General features: G+C 39.8%; 1 protein-coding gene across 7 annotated transcripts in view; it reads right to left on the bottom strand.

Annotated features, from left to right (window-relative positions):
- The window catches only part of spock1 (SPARC (osteonectin), cwcv and kazal like domains proteoglycan 1), a 113780-nt gene that overhangs the window by 14386 nt on the left and 75187 nt on the right, over nt 1-24207 (bottom strand). For 5 of the 7 annotated variants that reach the window (XM_040120782.1, XM_040120781.1, XM_040120780.1 and 2 more), the window contains 4 exons: nt 19945-20025; nt 9408-9522; nt 6161-6293; nt 3276-3396 (listed from right to left, as the gene is read on the bottom strand). In XM_040120782.1, the coding sequence (XP_039976716.1) occupies nt 3276-3396; nt 6161-6293; nt 9408-9522; nt 19945-20025 (450 nt within the window). The remainder of the gene's footprint in view (nt 1-3275; nt 3397-6160; nt 6294-9407; nt 9523-19944; nt 20026-24207) is intronic. The other 2 variants (XM_040120784.1, XM_040120785.1) reach the window with 1 other exon arrangement.

Below are 24207 nucleotides of genomic sequence, written 5' to 3'. Positions count from 1 at the left end.
GCGCTTGATACACTTGCAACAATTTTGTCTCTTCCTCCACTTCTTCCTCAATTCTTACAAGAGAATCAGCTTTTTCAACGGGTCAAACTGCTTTCTATTGTCTGTTCAATCTATGGCTTTCTTTTACACACAGTCGTGGGCCATACTAACTAACCGTCTTATGGGTTAGTTTATCTCAGCAGTCACACAAGGCTTCATCAGATATTCTAATACTCATTCAAAAATAACATAATTTTCAACTATTCTGCTGCACATCATAAATATTAGAGTATGTTTTGAAAAAGCCATTAAATGAAAAAAAATAAAAAATAAAAAAAATAAGTTCGGCAGTAAAATGTCGTTTCCTCCAGTTAAAAAAATCTTTGCAACCAGTTCATTTATGTTTTTTACAGCATGTTGTACGATTGGGCTGCGTCCAAAATCACTTCATATTATTACTCTGTTAGTATATATTCACTACATTTACCCTCTACTTTTTTTTTCGAGTGTCCAAATTCTGAGTGTAAATTTTATGCACAATATAGTGCCCTCAGAAATTCCAACAAATGCAAACAAGTGGTGTCCACAGCATTGCACACTACTTCCTGCTAACAATCCCATAATGCAGTGCTTCACATTTTATTGACGTGAAAATTACAGCTGTGCTACACTACACCTGTCAGAAAAAAGACAATGATTGATAAGTGTCTGAAATACCAATTTACTTCTTCTTCTTTCTTCTCTGTTAAATGAGGAGTAGTGAGTGAATGGATGAGGGAGTGATTTCGAACACAGACTCAGCTACACACTAATCAGTAAAGTCCAAACAGACATGATTAATAATTAAGCTCACCTAAATAGACTGACTTCATTTGACTTCATTCATCATAGATGAACTGTATGAAATTACAACAAGACTAAAGTTGCCTCAACGAAACCATTAACACTGCTGCGGGTATACGGCAGTAAACCTCCTCTATATGATTACTTTTGCTTGATTTAAACAGTCGAGCTCACTGGCACTTTAATTAGCTTAGTTCTGCCTGCCCAGCTTATTTCTCCTGATGTAAACTCATCATAACACTTATCTCATCTGCCCTCTGTACAGATGAGCTTCCACACACACACACACACACACACACACACACACACACACACACACACACACACACACACACACAACCACGCATAAAAAAAAATTTCAATGGATATTTCCACTTCTTTCTTAAGTTACTGAAATCTAACTCTCCTGTTTTACATGGCTGTCACATAAATAATAATGGAAATAATAATAATCACGATAAAAATTTCACTCATCCTGATCGTGCTTGATCAAGATGACATTTCATGAGGTGACTGGGACTGTCTAAAAATCGAAACCAAAATATATTTTGAAATATGTCAAAAGACATTTTTAAATTTGAAATCTTTTATTTTATGAAAACATAAACAAATTTGAACTTTAAATAAAGTAAATATGAAACCTGTGTGCCTTTTCCTGTCTTTAAAACATTATTTTTTCTAATTTCAGCCAGGAGAAAAAATTCCAAATTGTGCTTTGTACTGGTTATTGTGATATTAATGGTAATACTACCAAAATGCATACATAGTATCTAATTCTTATCAGGATATATAGTTAAATTGGCGATTGTCCAATCCAAAAGAGATACAGTTACATATTGTCTACTCCACCTGATATTCTCCAGTGTCCGAACCTCCAGTGTGAAAGCAACACTGCCACAAACCGCTACTGCGTTGTGGAAACACAACACCCCTGTTTACTGTAAAAGGGACACTAATGAAACTTCAGTTGCAGACGCAGGAATACACTGCTACCTCACTGATGGTCTGAGGGCAGGCTGTACTGAGAAGTACTGTGACACTCATGAGAAGAAGAAGAATCCAGAGAGAAAGACTTCAATCAGAAATAGAAACGGGAGGAAACTCGAAGTTCAAAAGGAAAAATTACACAGAAAATAATCGAAGCAGAGAGCAAGATAGTGAAAATAAGTGAAATGCTGCATGTTGACACTATCCAAGATCTGAAAATAGATTTACTTTCTCTTCACACATTCTCATCCACTCTGTTCACTCCCACAGCCAATCTCTCAAAAGACCAAACACATCATTATAGCATCTATTGAGAAAAGATGCAGGGGAATGAATTATATAGCAGTCAAGTTGGTAGAATACTTGTCTGTTACGACATCGCTCTCTGTTCCCTCCATCATTCAGCTTTAACCTAATGAAGGAGAGTGTAAGATACGGAGACAGCCATCATTAATTAGCAGACATTTTCCTTTTGTATTAAATGTGGCTGATGAATCTTGGGATCCTAGTAAATGCTTCCTAATCAGAGAGTGATTAGGAAAGACCTATGAGGGCAGATTATGTGTGTGTTTGTGTGTATGAAGGGCATAAGCATTTCTAAAAATTCAATATTCCAACTAGATAGATAGATAAATAGATATATAGACACACACACACACACACACACACACACACACACACACACACACACACACACACACACACACACACACACACACACACACACACACACACAAAGTAAAACCATCTTACTACTACCCCATTTGGGAGAGAGGAAGCCTGTAATGATAACAATCCATCCTTTTCTGTGCTGCTTTCCTTTAGATTGCATTTCTCCTCCAGAATCTCTCCATCCATCTGCTGAAATCCTATTTTCATGACGAACAATAAGACACACACACTCACTCCATCACTGCTCCCTGTAGCTGTCATAGAATGAGTGGGTGGGTGATGGGGTGGGAAGGGAAGAAAATAACGTGAGGAAGGGGAGAGGTGACAGGAAAGGAATGGAAACAACGTGAATCACCAGGGTTTTGAGGGATTACCAGTGAAAGGGTTTTTGTAAGGCTGTACCTGTGTGTGCGTGTGTGTGTGTTTGAGTGTGTGTGGTGTAGAGTCATAGGGTGTGTTTCTGAGGCATCCACCTTAACTTGAAAATGGCTAAAATACAGATCACCTTCTCTCTGTCTGCACATCCATCTCCTTGTTTAGCCCTTCCACCTTCCCTCTGTCTACCCATCCAAGCATCTACATGTAAACATCCATCCATACAGTAAATGTCAGTGAAAGACAAACAAGGGGTTTGACTGGCCCAACTTTAGCTTATACTGTATATTAAGTGACTGACAAGCTCAAAACAGATTAAATGACTATGTAACAGCCTATATGTAAATCAACCTCAATCCAAAGATGAAGCTGTGTTTGTAGCTAGCTATCTAAACAGAATGTTTTAGTACTATACTCACCAGCCTTCTCAGTCTTGTGTGGTGGATTGCTGAGCTCCTGACCAGGCAAACAGGGACACAGCCCATCACATTTTACCGAGATCGTCTTCCCAGAGAGGCAGCTCTGGAACTCCAACTTACACTGTAACAAAAAAAAGACAAAACAACATTGGTGATGGAGGCTTTATTTTACAGACTCAAGGGATGGGAACTCCCAAGAATTTACTGGAGTGGAAAAAGGCAATGTTTCAATCCCATCGGTCATTCTTTGTTGAATCAAGTATCTTGGAGCTGACCTAACTACAAGACAGGATGTGCCAGCACAGCTACCTTCCTGTTGACTACAAATATGCAGGGAATTTGAAAGCCAAGGGCAGTGACCAGGTATGCGAGTTTAAATGAGAAGCCAGGATATTTTGGACTCTACTGCACTGATTTTGAGTGTCCTTATTCAAATCTCTTTTTCTTCATGGAAGTACAATGTTAAATCACTGGGTACCAGTTTAAAAGAAATACAGCTATGTAGCAGTACAAATAAGGCAGAATCATGAATTCTTGACACTTAATGTCCAGGATGTGTAACTGTGTTGAAGGCATGTAATTCCAACCAAACCAAAACTTAGAATATTGAACTTTCCTTGTCTAACTGATTAAGGGAAAGATTTGCTGAGGCAGGATTGGTCATTTATCTTTGATGAACAGATGTGTCCATTAGGCAGCCATGAAGACACACCATTAGACACAAAGATGTCCAGCGAACATTCTGTTATTCACTACAGTTCAAACCTAATGCTATGCAGAGAGCAAGACGGACTACTTCAGAATGTAATTCATCAGTATAAATCTCATTTCAGGTAAGTGAGGGATAAGAAATTGTTTGGACTAGTTGGGAGAAAAAAAATCCAATTACAAGATCCTTCTGAGAGGAATAATGAAAACTGAGATGAGTTATGTAAATTCTGTTTGCAAGATGATGATGATGACAGTTTTTGTCAGGGTGAGACCATGACTGTGCATAAACATCTATACACATATAATGCCATACACAGGCTTAGCCTTATCCTGCCAGCACTTTCATTTCCCACGTTCTAATTCAAATCCATCATTTCCTCCCTGTCACCTCTTTGATAGCGCTGCTAATGTTGCTTAATGAAATTTGTTGACAGAGGAACAGCGCTCTGTCCTGTTCTCAACATATTGAATTAGTGGTGTGGGGAGGGAGACAGAGAGAGAGAGAGAGAGTGAGAGGGAGGCCAGGAAATGGATGGCCTCCCCCAGTCACTGTCAGCACACTGAGAGGCCCCATGAATCTTTATGTTTGCCTCTCTCCAGGGGTTAATGTGGTTTTGATGAAACAGTGCTTTAACACCTGACTTGGTGAAATAAAAATAGAGGAGAGTAGAGGAAAGGAGAGGAGAGGAGAGGAGAGGAGAGGAGAGGAGAGGAGAGGAAAGGAGAGGAGAAAAAAGGATGATTTAAGAGGAGGGAAGTAATGGACTTAACTTATTGGGCTGAAGCCTCTCAGGAGATAAGTGCACTGTCCTCTTAATAGGATATTGTGTGAATGTGTGTGTGTGTGTCTCCGGTTACGATGAGGGAGGCATGTAATGTAATAATAAAACATGAATAAGCTTGAGACCAGCAGCTCACTGGTGAGCAGAGTTTAAGTTGGGCCACAGGGACCCATCATTCCACCAGCTAACTGAACCCCTCCAACTAAATTACCACAGAGAGCAGAGGGACTCCCTAGCCCTCTGCCTCCTTTTATTCTTCCTCCTCCTCAGCACATCCTCAGCTCACAGATACAGTAGGTAGGTTATTAAGAAGGCCTATGTCCTCAGTTCCTCAAACACAAAGAGGTGAACTCCCAATCTCAGGTTGTTGCGTACTTCTTGGTTGGAGGCTTAACCCTAGATTCAAAGTGAAAACCACACGATGACCAAATGTCTGGATGTCCGTTAACTTCCTGCAGAACTGAGCTAAGAAAAAGATGTGTGGATGAACAACAGGCTTCCTGGCAAAGAAAACATGACCGAAGTTGAACTCCCTCTCTAAAAGGCTTGCTTTTATTGATTCTGTCTCCTCAGACACTATTATACGTTTAAGGAATGTCCCTGACTGAAACGCTGCAGTAAATAAATATTATGGAGCAAGTGACACCGGTCTGCAGGTATCCTGTAAAGCTCATAGCTTGTTCTACTTTGCCAATATTCCTGTCATAAAGACTTTGATTCAGCTATGAGAGACATGCAAGAGATGTGTTCTGTTGTCCATTTTTATGAGGTTCCTGTTTATTGGATTATGCTTCACCCCCTGCAACCAAAAGGTTGAACACAGCAACAATAAGATAGTACGAATGTGGATGTCATTAAGTCCACAGTCTGCCACACCAAGGACAGAGTCACTATGCTTCAATTCTTCATGTCTCCTTCTGCCACCTGGTTTAACTCCTCAGCTCCTCAGTCTTACCTTCCTTTTGTTCATTTCCTTCTGGGCTAATCACAAAGATTAATCCACACCTTTCTTTTCTCCTCAATCATGATACTGTGAGTTCGGTGTGATTTAAAGTAGCTGAGACTGAGTGGCTGGAACTGGGGCTACAGAGTCAGATGTGATGATGATGGTTGGAGAGCTCTTCCAGATCATCTAGAGGTGATTTTTAGCTGCCAGAAAGACCTCTGATAGCTAGCCCCAACAGCCTATGAGAAAAGTACTACTGAGATCAGTACATTGAGGAGGGTAACATTTATATTTAATATTGTACATGGTCAGTATTAACATAAAACCGAATTTCGTGATAAATGAAATTCATTGAGAACAGGAGAGAAGAAAATGGCACAAAAAGTGAGAGAAAAGGTAAAGAATGTGAAGCTTAAAGAGAAATAAATGGAAAAGAGACATCCAACCTTGGAGGAGTAGGTGTGTCCATCAGATCCACACACAGGAGTTGAATGGAGGGCCGAGCAGAGCGTACATTTACCATGAGCACCGGCTTCAAGCCTGTGCTTGTGGCCTACGCTACCTTTCCTGGGTTTCACACTGAGGAAGAGAGAAACAGAGAGAAACACTCCCTAAAATCAGAAAGGCATGATGCCGAATTTTGACATTACTTAGTAAAACAAAGATGAGGTCTCCTGCTCATAAAGGAACACAAAATAAACAATAACAGCGAAGGTGCTAGAAGCCAAAAGCTTTCTAGTTTTTATATTCCATTTTCAAAAACATTGATCTCATCTATGTGGGAAGGTTAAACTGAAGCGCAGTAATAACTTTCCAGGCAGGAATATTATCCAAACTAACAGAAGTTTTTACTGATCAGAAAGTTTTTAAAGTGTTTCTGGTTTTTAGGGTCAGCTCAAGCGGAGCAAAACCTGATTGGTCCATGAAGACCTTTTCAATAACCAGTGTAATTATGTTTGATCCAAATCTCGCAGCAATTTTCTATCTAAGTGCTCTCACTGAACACCCTGCTGCCTCCTGATCCATCGAGCAGAGATGGAATTAGAGCCAGAGAGACTCTACATAGAAATGAATGTGACAACAACAAATGATGCAAAGTTAACACCGCCTACTGAAGTGAACAAGGCGAGATTCCACAAAACCTCTTCACAGCTAGAAAAGCTCTGCACATGTGAATATGTAACAGGGTGTGCCAGAGGAAAGCACCGCCTGAACAAAAATCTAAAAAGACTTCTGCACAATGTCCAGCTTACTGTTGGAATATTTATTTAATATTTATTTATTTCAGCCTGCTCAACCTTCATCAGGTGTATGGGCAAGCGTCAAAACAGTTCCATATACACATACTTTAGATGCTGGCTAAAAGATGACCACTGAAATTAGTTCAGTTGGTCAGTTAAAGACCCTGAGCAAAACACATATGGCCATCTAGGTAATTAGGTAAAGAAGCCTTAAAAAAAAAAAAAAAAAAAAAAATTTAGAGAAGGAGTAGAAAAATGGCAAAACAGCCACTATTCATTATTAATCTTACAATTTCATATTTGATAATTTCAATCATAAATACACAAAATAACTGAATTAACCAAAGATCAAAGAATTAAAAATGTCAGAAAAAAACAAATTTTTTCATCCAATAACCACACTATCTGAGAGTACTGAAATATGAGATGTGGGCATAATAATACAGGCTTACCAAACAAGGCTAATTAAAGTCGAGGTTCCTAACTTCCTAACGAGGTTCCTATCTTTTCAGTGCAGCAGCCTTCTAGAAGATTCAACAGTTGCAAGGACATTTTACTATGAAAATTCAATGAAGAATGTAACAATACAAAAAAACTTCTGGTAGGATAAAATCTCAGCACAGTGCACACATGTAGCAGAGCTGAGATGCTGTGGTTTCCTAATGTGGCAGGGCTCAGTGCTTCTAATCAGTTAGGCTCAGGATAGTATCTTTGGGGAGAAAAAAAAAACCATCGGACTTTTATTTGACCAAAGTCAAATAAATTATGACATCACATTGAGTAAGCCTCCTGGGAGACATCCACAATCTGTAAAAGTACAACATTCAAATCCTAGGCAGCATAGCAACCGCGCTCTTGGTTCTTTAGAGGTGTCACACTCATTGCCTGAGCCACAAATGATTGCCACCGCAGATTAGACATGCACACTGCACTGATAAACAAGACAGTGCTGGCAGATAAGGCAAGACAGCGGTAAGATGGGATTTGTAGGCTGGTAACATTGTCTGAGATGCTTCATCATTCTCCCAGTCAAATACAATGCATCTCATCCTGACGGGAGTGTTTTCAAGTAATTAGTGTGATTTGAAAGGCGGGATTTGCTCGGCCAGGGAAATTAGAGTACTAATGACAAATATAAGATAATAAGATTCCATGTTGCTGACAGAGACAGCTACAGAGATCAGAGTGGAAAGACTATCTATGACATATTAACCTCAAACAGTAACAAGAAAGTGATCTCTGTCTCCCTCATATACCACTGTACTTCACCCCCCTGCTGAGAGATTCCATGTTGCTCTAATCTGGAAAGGCTCTGATTTGGCGGTATTACAGCCCCTTCACAGCAGGATAGAGGCGCTCACAAATGAACACTGCAAGCTTCCATAATGGTTCCTGAATTATAGCGTGCTGCTATTGTAGATGCCCAAGCCTGCAGACAAACATTAACAACCAATAAGGGAAGGTCCAGAACTATATCAATTTCAAGAAGAAGACGATGAAACTCTGCTTGGGACTTGGACTTGTGTTGACAGCTGCCTAGTAGAGAAAAAAAAAACTAATTTGCTTGTGGAAACCACAGCAGTAATAGTAAAGAGTGTACAGGGCATTTTCAAGAAGGTAATTTTGTTAGCAGTGAATAATAATGCTGACTCATCTCCTAGATAAACTATGCATGCTGCACCATAGTTTACTGTTTTCAAATATTTTGAGAGCAACAAAGTTTAGATTTTCCCTCTGATAGTCACCAAATCTGTGTTAGTCTAATTATTGAAACTACTTGAAATCATGTAGATAAAACAATAACATGGTCCAAAGCTTCAGTGAGTGATGCTGTTAGGGAAATACAGATTTCAGGTGAATCATTTGACATATTAAGCAGCAAAAAGGACTTGTAATTAATGCAATACAAGGAAAAGCATTAAAACTAAGTATCATAGGAGCTAATGACTTGAGGAAATCAATTAAAACCAAGACGGAGACAAAACATGTTCAGCTGTCTTTTGGGGGAAACGCTTCTTGAACTGAAAAATTGCAGAACCCTAAAATTGGCAACATGACAAGGTTGAAAACACAAACAAATTTGGTGCTGACAGAGTCCAAAGAGCAAACAGATAGTTTTATTAAAATTATTTAGCGTTGAGAATATGTGTCTGCGTTTCTGTCACTGATGCAGATTCTTACACAATGCTATCACACAAAACACAAAATGTTACTTTACTCCATGCTTCTGCTGGGCTTAATTTGACAAACCTCCCCTGAGGGTCTTCAGTATAAAGAAGTTCAACTTTGCATAGTAATTTGTAATTACAGGCATTTACTCAAGGTTAATGGTAATTCCATATTTAAGGAGAGAAAATGTCTTGCATTAAAACAACCACACTTCCACAGTTTTGTTGTTTTTTTGTAGATCACATTAATGCTGAGAAATGAATGCCACATAACGGGTTCTTACCTGTGAGCTGGCTGCTTGTGATTGGTGCAGATGGCTGTCTGGTAGTCATGGCTGACACACACCTTGTTAGGAGGACAGCGCACCTTCAGACAGGGATCCTTCGTGGCATCCGGGCCTACAGGGAGAGACCAAGGACAAGCGTCATCTCTGAACCGCAGAAATAAGTAAGTGGAACCACGCAGAGCAAGAGAATCAGCACAATATAGTGCTGAAGTTGGAAGTTGATGCAGCAAAACATCAAGCTGTTCTTTTGGTTTTCCTGCTGGTAGATTCTTACATCCTACTGAGTGAAGCGGACAGAAAAATAATGAGTTGGAGAAAAATACGGAGAAGAAGAATGGTTAAAGGTATGAAGTAATCGTCGAGTTTTCCGCGGTGTGAGCTGCTCTTAATGAGGACTATTCTCTGTTCGCTCTCTCAACCCCATCTTCTTCCAAATCAATCTCCAAAGTGACAGCCAGGCACAGCGTGCTGGTGTCCAAGGTGACAAAAGATCAAAGCAGCTCATTGACTCTGAGCATTATGTCATTTCACACTAGGCTAACAGCAAAAACCCACATTCATTTGACAGGCAGAAGAAAAGGAAAAAAAAAAAAAAACTGAGTTGGAGGAAGTGAAAAAGCGACAATGGCGGTAAATGAGAGAGATGAGAGCATTTAGTACAAATGAAGTGAGAGACAAGCCAACATCAGGCAGTGGACTCTGGACTGGTGGTCGTGGTGACCCCGTCAATCCCAGCAGCTGTGCTAGATATGGATTAAAGAAAGATAAAAAGCCTTTATAATGAACAAAACCAACGAAAAAGAGAAAGCTAATAAAATGAGATCAAAGTGGGTTTTAAACCACGTACAGACACCACATGCTGTCACCATGGTAAATGGAGTAAAAATTATTTCAAATCCCAAGTTAATTAAGACTGAGTACGGAGTGTATAGCTCAAAGCTCTGCATTATGTACAAGTCATTAGCATGTGCCTGCTAACATTATAAAACAAGAGTCGCCTTGTCTCCATTAGGGGCCTAATGGGTCATGTTTGAGCCACAACTGGTGTCTGATGTGAACATCAACTAGTTCCTGACCTGCTTGCACACTGCTCTGCTGTTTACATGCTGGTTAATCAGCATTTAATCAGCCAGAGACTCAGACATGAGGGCGTTTTTTTTTCTTTCCTCTGCTCGCGGTAACGCCGTAATCTCTGCAACCATCTATATGAATCACTGAACAGCTACACGTATCAACTGTAAACATACTGACGTCTGTCGGAGGACATGGAAGAGCTTTCTTTATCTTTGAAGTATAAGAACAAACACGCTCAATAAAGATGGTGAAGCTTAGATAGTCTCAAGGGAGGAGATTCCTTGTACACTGCACGCATCTGTCATAAATGGGCAACACACTTGTTTCCTTACAATCTGTAAAACACATGCACATGTGCAAAAGCGTGTTTCTATCACCTGCTTATTTTCGCCTCCCCTCACTTCGATCTATCAGTGCTGGAGGAAACCCGTCTTATTACACTTTACTTCAAAATGACTTTATCACTGTGAGGAAATGTGAGAAGAGGGGACGAGAGGAGAGAGGGAGAGAGAAAGGAATTGAGAAAAAAGGGGGATTTGTAGTTGGTTAACAGAGGATTGGAGGACAATTTGGGATTAGTTCGTGACCTCCACTCTTGGACAAATTGGAAATCAGACACACACATACAAATGAGTAAGTCAGTTTATCCACGTACACATGCACATACCAAAGCATCGCATGTAGACCATTACACAGACAATGATGCTCTGAAAGTGAAATCGTTTTTCAGATGATGTGATTTGAATATTTATGGTATATAAAGAGAGGAGACAAGACGAGACGATAGGAGAGGAGAGAAAAGGAGAGGAGAAAAATGACAGGATGAAGAGGAGGAGGAGTGTTGGGTAAAAGAGAGTTTTATCCATCTATTTAAAGCTTGAGCGAGCAGCACTGGCGGTTAAACCAGCCAATCAATTGTAGTGCAGGAGCACTGCAGCACACCCTGGCTACCTCTCTTTCACTTTCCTCTATACGTGTCTCTCATCTCCTTAAATTCCTCTCTCTTCTTTCTAATCTTAAGTATGACTTTGTTCTCATCCCTTTGTGTGTGAATAAGTTAATTTGCATGAGCAATATAACTTGAAATGCCTTGTTGCATATCCATTCATTCCAAAGTGCCAAGTAAAACTCCTTTTCACACTCTAAACCACATTTTTACATTGAAAATGTTACTGATTTATGTAAATGAACAAGGTCGCCTGCCACTGATAAGACTTTGCCAAATGAACACGTGTAAAGGATTTGTGCCTTTGCCTGTGTGTGTGTGTGTGTGTGTGTGTGTGTGTGTGTGTGTGTGTGTAAAGTGAATATGATTCTTCATCAGAAATTGCTGAACAGAGGAACTGTGAAGACAGGATTTGAAATTGGTAGCTGACAAGGGAGAAGGAAACAGGAAGAAGTTAAGTCATGTGTGTATTCTCTGGGTGCTGGGGTCAGTCTGTAGGGGTGAGATAGATGGAAGAGTTGGCAGAGCTGTGGCTGAAAGCAGCAAGGGCATAAGAAAAGGGAAGATCATTAACAAATGGACAGAAATGTCCTCAGTTTATATTAAAGTTAGGCAGGTTTACACAGTTTGGTGCTGTTCCGTTGTTTCCAAAAATGTGCTTGGATATAAAACACTACAATCTTTAAAAAAATGTGTATTTCAGTCAGAGACACTTTCATTCAGTGCATTGACCATTCATAGCAAATGGCCATGTAGAAAAGACTCTAGGCTCTACAATCGGGCTCTCAAACAATGCAAGCAGCAACGATTACTCTGCTTGGAGACCCAAACCCCCGAACTCATACATTAACAACAAATCTTAAATTAACATTAGCAAAAATACACAAAGGTGCTTATAGACTGCAATAACAACTATCTTACAAGTTAAATGCATTTCTAATATTAGACCCATCTAACTTTATTAGATGTATCTGACATAGGTAAGTCTTGGTCGAAATCTGTGTCAGACTGAAATATTAATTTTGAGGTATGTCGGATGACGGTGAATCTTAGCATTTCAATGTACGTAGAAAAAAAGACTGATGCAAACAGAGACATGTAACCACTGTGTAATCCATCACCACATTTTAAAAATATAGCAACACACTAAGCTGCAGCTACAAAGGCTGTAGCTGCAGCCACACTGTGGGATTGTGGTCCTAAATTTCTGACTCTGTCAGAAGTTTGATACCAATTTTGGTCCTTCGAATTGTCTCACAGTATATTCTGACACCACCGTTTTTTGGACTGATGACCAAAGATTTTTGTCATGTTTCTCTCACGACTGTCAACTTTCATCTCGGAAAGATATAGTATAGCGTAAAGGTACCATTAGGGAGAGGTTGGGGTGGTGAACCGAGCCGCTGCAGCAAACGGTGATGGCATGACTGTATCAGCAGAGTGATAGTGAGTACATGAATATGACTGGACGTCACTAGTCAGCTGATAGCTGAACAGCTGGTGAAGCATGAATGAAGCAGCTGATGCTAATCAGCAAGTGTGACTTCAGTGCATGAGCCAACTATATTCCCCATATGTGAATAAAATTCCCAGTTTAAATGAATTCATTTCTACATTAATTGATATTAAATTGAAGTGATCCCATATTTCTGTTTATGTACAGTATAGTCTATTAATGCAGAGTATCAGCTGTGCTGTATGCACAATATTTTTATTGTACTTTTTATAATTGTATTGTAATTAACACTAGAAAGATAAAGTTGTGGCCCTATGATGGCTGCCTTTTGGGGCCAAAATACTCCTGTATAGGGCCAAGTTGTAAGACCTTTACAATCTGACTCTAAAAATCTGTTGACATGGACACCTTGTGGCTGTTTTACATTTCACTGCTGTGTTGCTGCATGCTTTGTAAGCTCTGCTGTTGCTGGACACCCAGAGTCATCCCAGCTACCATCTGGTCAGATCTGCTTTTATATACTGGGGGCGAATCAATATAGTCCTTGGTTGGTAGCTCATGCTCAGAGAGCACAGCAAGTACATGAAAAAAAAATAGATTCCCTGAAATCAGAAGTTGTGCTGCGTCTTAGAGAAAAGATAAACTGACAAAAATGCTCCATCTGACTGAACATGAAGATCAAAGTCATCTTCCTTAAGCTCATGTAAAAATTATGCCCATATGTGTGTGGTTATATTATCTATGAGGGATCCATAAGCTCTCTGTGAGCATGTAAAGGAATATGTGAATGCTACGAGAGGTTTTGTTTTTTCCAGTTTGTCTTTTTATCCACACTGTAGTTTTAACAAATGTCTCGCAAGTTATTTTTCAAGAGCTCTCCTCACTTTTCTGCTCATGTCCTGGCAATCATAGCTTTGTTCCTCTGTGTGTGTGGGTGTGGCAGTGTTACAATATATCTACAGTACCATCATTCTACCGTCGCTCTACATTCCTGCCATTACCACAGTTACAGTGCTCTCTTGAGCACATTGTGTGTCCATTGCCCAGACTGTGGATGAATTGGGAAGGTTCATGTATTGACTTCCATCACCTCCCTGTATCCCTCCCTCTCTAAAGTCCAAAGGTCAGAGCCTTAAGGGAGCCACAGGGCAAACACAGTCAGCTAAAGGAAAGCTAGAAACAGATTGTTGTGGCATAGGAAAATTTAGAGAAACATTCTTATTCGGTGCATTGCTTCTGTATACTTAATTTTTAATAAAAAAAATAAGAAAATCAGCTATTTCATTACATTAAACATTAGAGGTTGTTCCATTTCCAATGCAGTCGTGATGTTATTTGTGTACACTCAGTTGTCAGTTTATTACCTACACCTAGCTCAAACTAATGCTGTCTAATACAGCAGTCCCGCAATAAAGCTTCCCTTCATGAAGGTTATACTGTTTACACTGTTTATACAGTTTTTATTGAAACTTTTTTAGAGAGGTGCTGATTCAACTTTCGAGAATGAAGTTTTTGCTGCTGCTGAACTGTACTGCATTACACAGACAAGTGATTCTGTTATTAAGCCCACCCTCATTGATATAAATGGGTTGGAAAAAAAATAGAAACACCTGTTCGTATAATGCAATACAATAAGAAATTGCAGCCTCCAGAATGACCGTAAAGTTGAATCAACACCTCTCTAAAACAGTTGCAGCACCAGTAGTTTTAGCTAGGTGTACCTAAAATAACTGACAACTGAGCTTTAAAACATAGGATATTACATTTTGGAATGAAAATCTTCATTCTTCTTCATGAAATATTTACTGATTTATACACTTGACCTGCCAGTGTCACAAAACACTCATGTGTTGTCTGTTGTAGCACCCTACTAAAACAAGTTATTATTTGGAACAATTATAGACAGGGCACAGACATTAAACTACATCCAGCGCTTTCTAACATCCTTTGTTTAAATGGATACTTCCAATGGGATACTGTTGGGGAATTTCAGTATACAAGGGTTTGTGAGGGGCATTTTTGATCCAAGCCATATCAGCAAATATGGCAATTTATTGTCTAAAGGGTGCAGAAAGAGTCCTTCTTTAAAAAGCTCCTGGATGATTCAGCCCTTCCAGCCATTTAATTGCTGCTACACTTCCAAGCGGGTTCATGGCAGAAAAGCACATTATACTTGAAGCTGTAAAATTTTATTCCAATTACAGTTGACATCAAATTGCCCTACTCGTCCAGTTTTTTGTCTCCTCAAGAATTTTTCTCCCCCCTTTTTTTACCCTTAATGTTCCTTAAGAGACGAGAAAAAGCGGCTATAAAGGAGAAAGGTAAGATAAAACACTGTTCCTGTGTCTTTTAATACTAGATGGGGGCCAGAATAGAGTGCAGTGATTGGATAATAAGACAGTCATAGTCCAATAGAAGAGGCCACTTCTCCAACAAGACCTGTCAGAGAGTGGAGGGTGACCTCAAATTAATTGCTGCTGAGCTGGACATGGGTCAGCGGGGTGTTTTTGTAATCTCTGTGTGTGGGTGTGTGTGTTCCTTTATCAAAAGAGTGTTCCATTGCTCTCCATTGTTTGCTCTCCCAATCTACTGTTTCTAATAGCAAATAAACAAGCTTGAAATTAAATAAACAAGAGCTTCAGCAACCATTCCCAAAGGATACATTTCTGACTGTTATTAGAAAAAGCATTACTTTCAGGCCCTGATAAACTAATTAAAAAGGTGTTTCTTCTCTTTCACCTGGGGGGCTGCAGAATAGAACAAGGGATGGGGAGAGAGAAAAACCAGAAAGACAAATAGATCAGGAGGAGCTAAAATCTCCCTCTCTCTCTGCTTTATGAACGTTCCTCAGGGTCTGACTGTTTGCCCTGTGAGAGGCACTAGAGCAAGGCATGACAGAGAGGAGTGATGGAGGCATGAAAGCACAGAGAGTGCCTCTGGGAAAACACATTGATGGAACAGATCCACCATCCAGAAAATTAATTATTGAAAACATGGGTAAATCATATCATTGTGGATAAGATAAACAGGCTGTTTCAGTTTGAATGTCAAGGAAGAAACGGCAGTGGCTTACGGGAGGAAAATATCTGGAGAGAGAGAGGCTATTGACTATCATTTACAAACCGAATAGTTATCACTGCCACACGACCATTATACATGTGTTCACACACATGCACAGTCTCACACATTGTTAAGAAAAAAGCCCCATAGGAAGATCTTAGGTGAAGCTGTTGCTGACAGCAAAGCATTTCTAAAAGAACACTATGAAAGCGAATAATCAGTCTTTGAAGACAGCTTCAAAGCAAAGGTGTATGCGCATAAGAGAGGACATTGATTTCAGTTGGAAGTTGCTAATTGTCACAGTCTAAAAAAAAGTTATACATAACCTGTTCCACTTGAAGTGTATTTACAGTTCTAATTATCATCAAGGAGAACTGAGAGAGTAGAAATAACATAGAATATGCGTGAAATTGGTTTGGTTTGAAGGAACACGCTCAGAGAAATACAAACAATGGTTGGTATATATACCTGAGTCTCTAGCTGTATCCACCCTCTTAAAAACAAACTGAAAAGTCTTCATTGTGGCTAACAGTTCAGTGTATGTGGTATATGAAGGGCTTCATTTCAAACGTGCTATCTGTTTGGAAAGACAACACTGCTACCTGAAACCCAACATTAACACTGGGCCTCCATAGCAATACTCACCCAGCTTTTGGCAAACTTCAATAAGTGTGAACCCACAGGAAAAGTCTACAGCCATGGTAAGGGGCTCTGTGAGGCTGCACCAATGCACAGTGGTGCTTTGAGCTAAATGCTATCAATGACAATGCTAACAAGCTGATGTTTAGAAAGTATAATGTTTACAATTTTCTTCATCTTACTTTTGTGTTTTAGCATGCTAACATTTGCTAATTAGCACTAAACACAAAGTACAGCTGGGGCCGATGGGAATTTCATTTGTATGCCGGTATTTGGTCACACCAAAAAAGTTGGACAAAGGAAGTCAGGATTAAAGTCATTAGGATTCATGCTCTGGGGGCCATGAATGTCTGTGCAAAATTTTGTGTCTATGTATGAGGTAGTTGTTGAGATATTTCAAGCTGGACCATGTGATAGCTGACATACAGACACTGACATCCCTAGAGCCACACTGCTAGAGTGGCTAAAAACAGAAAGAAAACAACTATAAGTATATAAGTATATAAGATCTTGAGGTCACTTCCATGAGCATCACTGTCCTGTTTGGTTCTTTTGCAACATGTTTTATGTTTCTCATAACTGACATTTTAATGCATAATGAAAATCTTTTGTATTAGAATCAAAGTCATTAACTAATTTAAGCTACATTAGTTTTGGCTGGTTGACTGTGGCAGGGTTAGAAGTGAATGTTAGCAGCTATGCAGGAACGGAAGTAAAACCTTCCCTTCCTGCTGCTCTAAATTTTTTTTTTTAACACTTGTATTTAAAAAAAGATCCCCCTGACTCTTAAGGGCCATGTGTTGCTGCCAGACAAGGAGTTTGTGTCAGTTTGACCTTTAGTAAAATTCAGGAGAGGTCACAATGACAGACCACGCACTTGACTTATAGCGGGATTCTTCGTTGACACACTGTGATCTCTTCCTCTTTGTCCTCTGTCCTCACACACACATATGGACACACACACAGTTGGGTGACAGATCTGGCCTCTTGACTCACCTTCAGTGTCAGTGATAATTAAATGTTTTTGCACTGTCCTAGACTGAGGCATTTATTAATCTGAAGCTGAAGTGTCTGTGTGTGTGTGTGTGTGTGTGTGTGTGTGTGTGTGTGTGTGTGTGTGTGTGTGTGTGTGTGTGTGAGAGAGAGCACGAATGAGTAAGAGTAGATCAGAACCCTCTATCTCTGCTACCTCTAATTAGTCTCTCTTGTTATTATCCAACCGTGTTTATAATTTTAACAATGTTACAAAAAATTATACAAAACAACAGTACCTGATATGATATGCCAAACCTCTGTGTGTCCATTAAATTATCCTTTTACCTAAAGCATGTAGTAAAGTCACAAATAGGGGCAGTACCAGACTCTGTTCAATCTCCTCTTTCTTTACACTTTATCAAGAAGACAAAGCGTGTGTGCTGAACTGAACACATTATGCCCCCAGCCAGATTACTACATCACACAGTGACTCATACTACACAGCAGACAAGGGACGAATGGAGAATGAGATGATAGGATATGTAGTTCAAAGAGAAAGTGAGTAAGGTTTGTTTGACCATATAGAACATGTGCGAGTCACCATCAGTGGCTCACTTACATTTCTACATGAGCTACGGAGAATTCTGGGATTCATAACCTGACCAATTTCACTCTGTTTTGTAACAAAGGCACTCCCAATTAAAAGCCTGTCTTTCAATTTAAATCTTTGAATTGCAGCTTTCTAACTAAAATATATGTGGCACTACAGTGTTGTAACTGATTTAATCTGTAAGGAACTGTTCAAGATGATATCAAAAGCAACAAGAACCCTAAATAACTAAAAATAACCAGACCTTCACCACAGACCCCAACATCTGTGTTTGAACTGACTCAAATAAGTTATTTATTCAGGATGACTCTTACATAAGTAGCACGATGTGGCTGCAGCTCTTTTTGTAGATTTACTGTATATTGGATTTTGACGTGGATTACTGTATGCTACGATGCATTTTATCTCACAGTGAATTAGATCAAAACATGTGTAATTGGTTTTGTAATTACCTAACGAACAGCACACAATGTGTGGTTGCTGACGGCATCAGTCGCATTTCAATTTACATTTCGATTTACCAATTGGTTCCCCATTTAGTTTTCCATTTGCCAACTCTGTTATCATGTAAGAAAGACTCTGGAGCCTTGTGGCAAAATGAATCTTACATGTAGGGTCACAATTACTCTCACTGACCTTGCTATGGGTGTGCCATATCACCAACTTCAGCTGAGTGGACATGAGATCTCCGATAACCTATTCAACAACTGTTTACTTGGTTATTTAATGAATAAAATAAATTAAACTATTTTTTTATTAAAGGTAAACAAGCATATATTTACATTCAGTGATACTCACCAAAATGCATTGTGTGTATCCTTGAGATCTAACATATGTAGTGAATACATTTCCCTCCTTATAAAACATTTGCAAAGCTGATTTTTATTAAATGTTTGAAACGCACTGATTACACACACATTTATTAGTTTGCAGTCTTCTTCTTACAGGCTTTGCTGGTACATTGCTGCTCTGGTTAGTGGGAATAAGCATATGAAAAGAATTGGATGTTACCTTTGGTAATCTTAAACAAACAGCATTACAAAGGATTGCAGCCCACAACACCCACATTAGCATTAACCCACATTGTTAAGCTCTGCTAAACTACAAGCTCTAACACCAGAACTGACAGGTATGCCACTGTCTTCTGAGGAGGGAAATCTGTGCTCCAGCATATTACGGCCCATTTCCTAAATCTCAAATTGCAGTGTTAGCCTGCACTAACAGACCATAATGTTAGTACTGAGGCTAACTCTGGAAATAGCTCCATGTTTCTGAAGGGGCTGGCTTTGATCATCCTGTGGGTGAATTAGCCATGGTCTATCTGGTTCACACGATGAGCTTTGGACTTGGTTATCTCTCCTTTCATACTGACATCTCTGCACACAACCTGAAACAGGGTGGATAACTAATTGTATTAAACATTGCTGTTTTATACCCACTGTTTTATGGGAACTGCAGCTGAGACGGCAGAGTCGCCACAGTCTGCTGTGAACGTCGACTGCTATCAAAGCATTTAATTCTCATTAAACCAGATAATCTGAATTGAACAGTCTCACTTTTAAATGGGGTAGATCAGCACTGTGATCATTATAGCCCAACAACACATACCGTATATTTATTTATATCAGCTGTAACAACAAGAACAGGATGGTTATGGTATAAAGCAACTTTTGTCTGCATGTTGGCTGAAGGTATTTCTTCCAGTCACTGAAAATGACTTACAATGGAAGAAAAGCCTCCCCACCCTGATGAAAATGATGTGGCCTAAACTCACCATCCTGTACTGTCTTCTTGGCCAAGCCAGAGTAAGCTTTAGTTCCTGGGTCTCCATATCTACTAGGTCCGGCCTCTCGCTCTAAAAAACCAGAAAAAAACCCCAACCAAACCAAAGAAAACAATACAAAAAACAGAATAATTAGAATAGTTCATACCTGCTTAAAGGGATAGTTAAACATTTTGTGAAATATACAGGCTTGTGTGGGAAGAGAAGATCAATACCACGTCATGTATGTTCATTGAGTCAATTAGTTAAGCTTAGCACAAAGACTGAAGGCGCGGGTAAACAGCTAGCCTGGCTCCATCCAAAGTACAAAATACACCTACCACCGCTAATTACCATGTCACATCTCTTTTGTTTAATCCATAGAAAAACACTAATTTAAAAAATGCAAATTAACATCTCTGCTGGTTGCGTTGCACCACTGCGCTAACACAACTCCCCTTAAACCTCAACTAGTTGTTTTCATGTTACCGTTTTTGTATGGATTAAACAAACACGATGGGACATGTTAATTGCTGAGCTTTAGAGATGCTGTTTTTTTTTTTTTTTAAACTTGGGAGAGTCAGGCTAGCTGTTTAACTCTGCTTCCTGTCTAATACTGAAATAAGTTAATGGCATCCAGGCTTCAGCTCTAGCTTTTTACTTAATGCACAAACACAGCGGTTTTTTCAATCTCTTCTTCTAACTCTCAAAAAAAAAGGAAATAAGGGCACTTCCCAAAATGTAATAAGTATTGAATAACTTTTTAAATATAAAGCTTTTTAATCTCCAATCTGAGTTCTAAAGTCAGACTCAAGTGTTTCTGCAAACTGACACAAAAATAATTTTTCTAAAGGAATAATAATTGTAGAATCATTACTGAAACACAAAAACAATTAAGCACAGTTAAGGGAAAGCAAAGTAATTCACCTGTCCTTCTAGATACAAAAACACTAATCCACCCTATCTCTTACACTGACACTGCAGTACAGCATCCCACAAGCAGGCCAGTGGTGGCAGAGCCTCAGGGAGGGAGCAGAGGAGCCAAGCACTGAGGAGCGGGGAGTTTGTCATGTCTGTTTGTAGGCTGTGACATTAACGACCTGAGATGATTAACTTCCAAACTCGTCTATCTCCTTTATTTAGTGGCGAGTGAGGGTTTTGACCAAGGGCTGACCATGGACTGTACAGTATATTGTGACCAGGACCTGTGTGAGTAAATTAGGCAAAAGTAAGTCCAACTTTTTTTTGTCAATACACCCCCTATTCATTATTCATCCACCCCCCTCTTTGACAGACCCCTCTTCTCCTCATTATGGGACGCCCTTCTTATCTCTGACTTATCCTCTCTACAGGCAATCGCTCTCAAGTGCTCTCTGTAGGCCTCGTGTCGTTATATCTTTGTATCTCCCTCTGTCTCCCTCCATCGAGACTCTCTGGTGCCACTGTCACTTTCACATGCTGGCATTTAGCCTGAGGGCTGCTGCTATGATCACTAGCAACAGCTGTCTGCAATTTCTCTGAAGTTTATTTATCCTAATCTATGATGAGCATCGGAGGCTCTATTGGCAATGGGGCAAAAAGGGCAAAATGAAAACAGAGATAAGCACACACTTTTAGTCTTCCCTCTATGTGATTTACTGTTGTGTGTATCTCCCCTTGAAAACAGCCTGATCAGAAGTACTCACACACTGCAGTCCATTGATTCGCAACCTCATTTTGCTTTGAGCTTGTTGTTGGTTTTGGCACTGCCTTTGTAAACTGGAAGTGCAGGGCAGTAACAATTCACTCGACTCACTGGGGCTCTGTCTGCCTTTCTCAATCACCATTTTCTCTTAGCCACTAGTTCCTCAGTACCTCTTCTTTCACACCATCCCTTCTTTTCCATTCTAAACAGAAATTTAACTGCTTTGCTGATATGATTGGCTTCATCTGTTCATTAAATTAAGAATACCCTCGGTGTGCCTGTGTATATTTCCTTTCTCTGCGTGTCAGCAGGCCCCAAGGTATCATTGATTACCGCATCTGTGTGTGTGTGTGTGACTGGTTAATTTACTGCATTCGCCTGAAACCACTGTAGCATGCACTTGTGCATTTCAACTGATAGTGCCATTTATGTGTTAAGGCTCAACACTGCGAGCGCTCACCCCCCTGAAAGAGCGAGATAAGAGCTGAGCCGAGGGTCGTGGATAGTGAGCCACTTTTTATGATGTGGCCAACAAGCCATTAAAATCAGAGCGGTAAACAATGTTTAAAGAACGCCTGGAGAGCGAGCTACAGACCCTTAGCACATTAAACTGCAATGAGATATTTGTTCTTGCTCCAGCTCACACCCCATTTAATACACAGACCTGTGGTGCTCACTGTTGTTTGTTGCCCTATCTGTTTGTTTTCTTATCAGTTCCTCTCTTTCTAATTCTTTTAGCTCCTCCAAGCACAGATCAAGGATGGTTGTATGAGAATGTATTGAGAAGCAGTGACAGAGTTGCAGGAGATTAAAGATGGACCAATGAGAAATGGGAGTAGACAGACAGCATATCTTCAGAAAGACAGAGGCTTAGTCAGTTGGAGAACTAGCTGATGAAACATATAACAACGACGAACACTCCGCTGGGAAAACACAATGTCACATCTAATCAGGCTGATTGGCAATTTGGAAGCTCCAGATCTTTGAGGCTTTGTTTGTGGCTGCTCCTGCCCAACTAAAGTGCATAACAAATGACTTTTGTTTCTGCTGCCAAAACGGTTCCTATAGCAACCCCTTATTCACTGTGTAATCTAATTAAGCAAACAGACACACCTGAAAATTGTGAACTTAACTTGTATTGTCTTTTCTCCGTCCTTGTCTGTATTGTGCTCTCTGGTTGCGTCTCGGTGCCAGTTTGACTCTCCTGTGCTCTTCTGGACTGGCTGTGATAATGGGGGACTGCCTGGCATTTGTAATCCTCCCTTTGACTCCCATCTATGGATAATGCATTGCAATCGCACCCTCACAAAATCTGTTGGGCATGCCCATATACAAGATCCCTGACGTAATAGCCAGAATACTGAGTCTAACATTGGTCTTGCTGACAGTACAACTGTCATCTGCTGCCAAGGACCCTTCCTCCCCTCTTGTCTCTCTCTGTCTGTGCTCGGGCTTAAAGGTCTTTTCAGGGCAACTCTCCAATCATTAAAATGGGACTGAGCAGAAACTAATGCAGATGCAGAAAACCATTAATAAATAAATATTCAGTCTGACTTTGGAAGAAGGCTGAGCTGACCTGGAGGACATAACGGATTTTAGGTTTAGCTGAATGCTGGAATCCAGGGACTAGCAGTGGGGAGTAGCCATACAAAAGAAGATGCTGTAACATGGTATTCAGCGTGTGTTAACATGGCTAGAGAGGCTAGAGAAGTCGGTTGTTAACATATCACAGTTAAGTTTAAGAAGTAAAAACCCTTTTTAAATTCATGTAAATGACAGAATGTGTGATCCACTCACCATCATGGCTATAGTCAACAAAAGAATTTTGTGTGAGTGAGTGTGAGATTGAGTGTAAAAGAAACAACGAAGTGTGTATGTGTGTGTTCCAGTGTGTATAAATGCTCCCCCACTCTTAAAATGTGGCTTCTGATGAGCATAAAAGTTCATTCTTGAACTTGGAAACAGCGGTTTGACAAAGTAATCTTAACACAGAGTCCTCTGACTAGCTTTTTTTGGGAGCTTTGAACCACATCTCACCTTTTTCATCTGCAGATTGAGTGCCCTCAGTTGTAACAGAAGTTATATCATTTGAATACTAGTGAGCCATCTCCATTACAACTGAACAAACTCCATCCACTGATGAAGAAAGCGAGATATGGTCGAGATCTGCAATGATTAATCGAATAATAAATTACAGAAAATTAATCAGCAACTATTTTGATAATCTAATTAAAGTTTAAGTCATTCTTTTTGAGTTGTGCACTCTTGGTCAAACAAAACAAGACATTTGAAGACGTTTCCTAGGACATTTTTCACTGTTTTCTGACATTTTATTGAAAATTAAAACCGACAATTGTTTTTCTCAACAAAATCAGCAGATTAATCGAAAATGAAAATAATCATTAGCTGCAGGCTCATTGAAAGCTAAAAAACAAAAAGCTAGTAAGAAGACCTTGTGTTGAGATTATTTTTGTCAAAATGTTTTTTTTTGTTTTTTTTTTGTGACATCAGCCTCAGGAGCCACTATTATCTTTTATCTTGCTCGAAACTATGTAACTTCTCATTCACACTGGTCCGGGGTCATCTTTAGC

This window comes from Xiphias gladius, chromosome 23 (genome assembly GCF_016859285.1).
Source record: "Xiphias gladius isolate SHS-SW01 ecotype Sanya breed wild chromosome 23, ASM1685928v1, whole genome shotgun sequence".
NCBI lineage: Eukaryota > Metazoa > Chordata > Actinopteri > Istiophoriformes > Xiphiidae > Xiphias > Xiphias gladius.
Note: the sequence above shows the minus strand (reverse complement) of the source record. Positions and strands in the feature narration are given on the sequence as shown.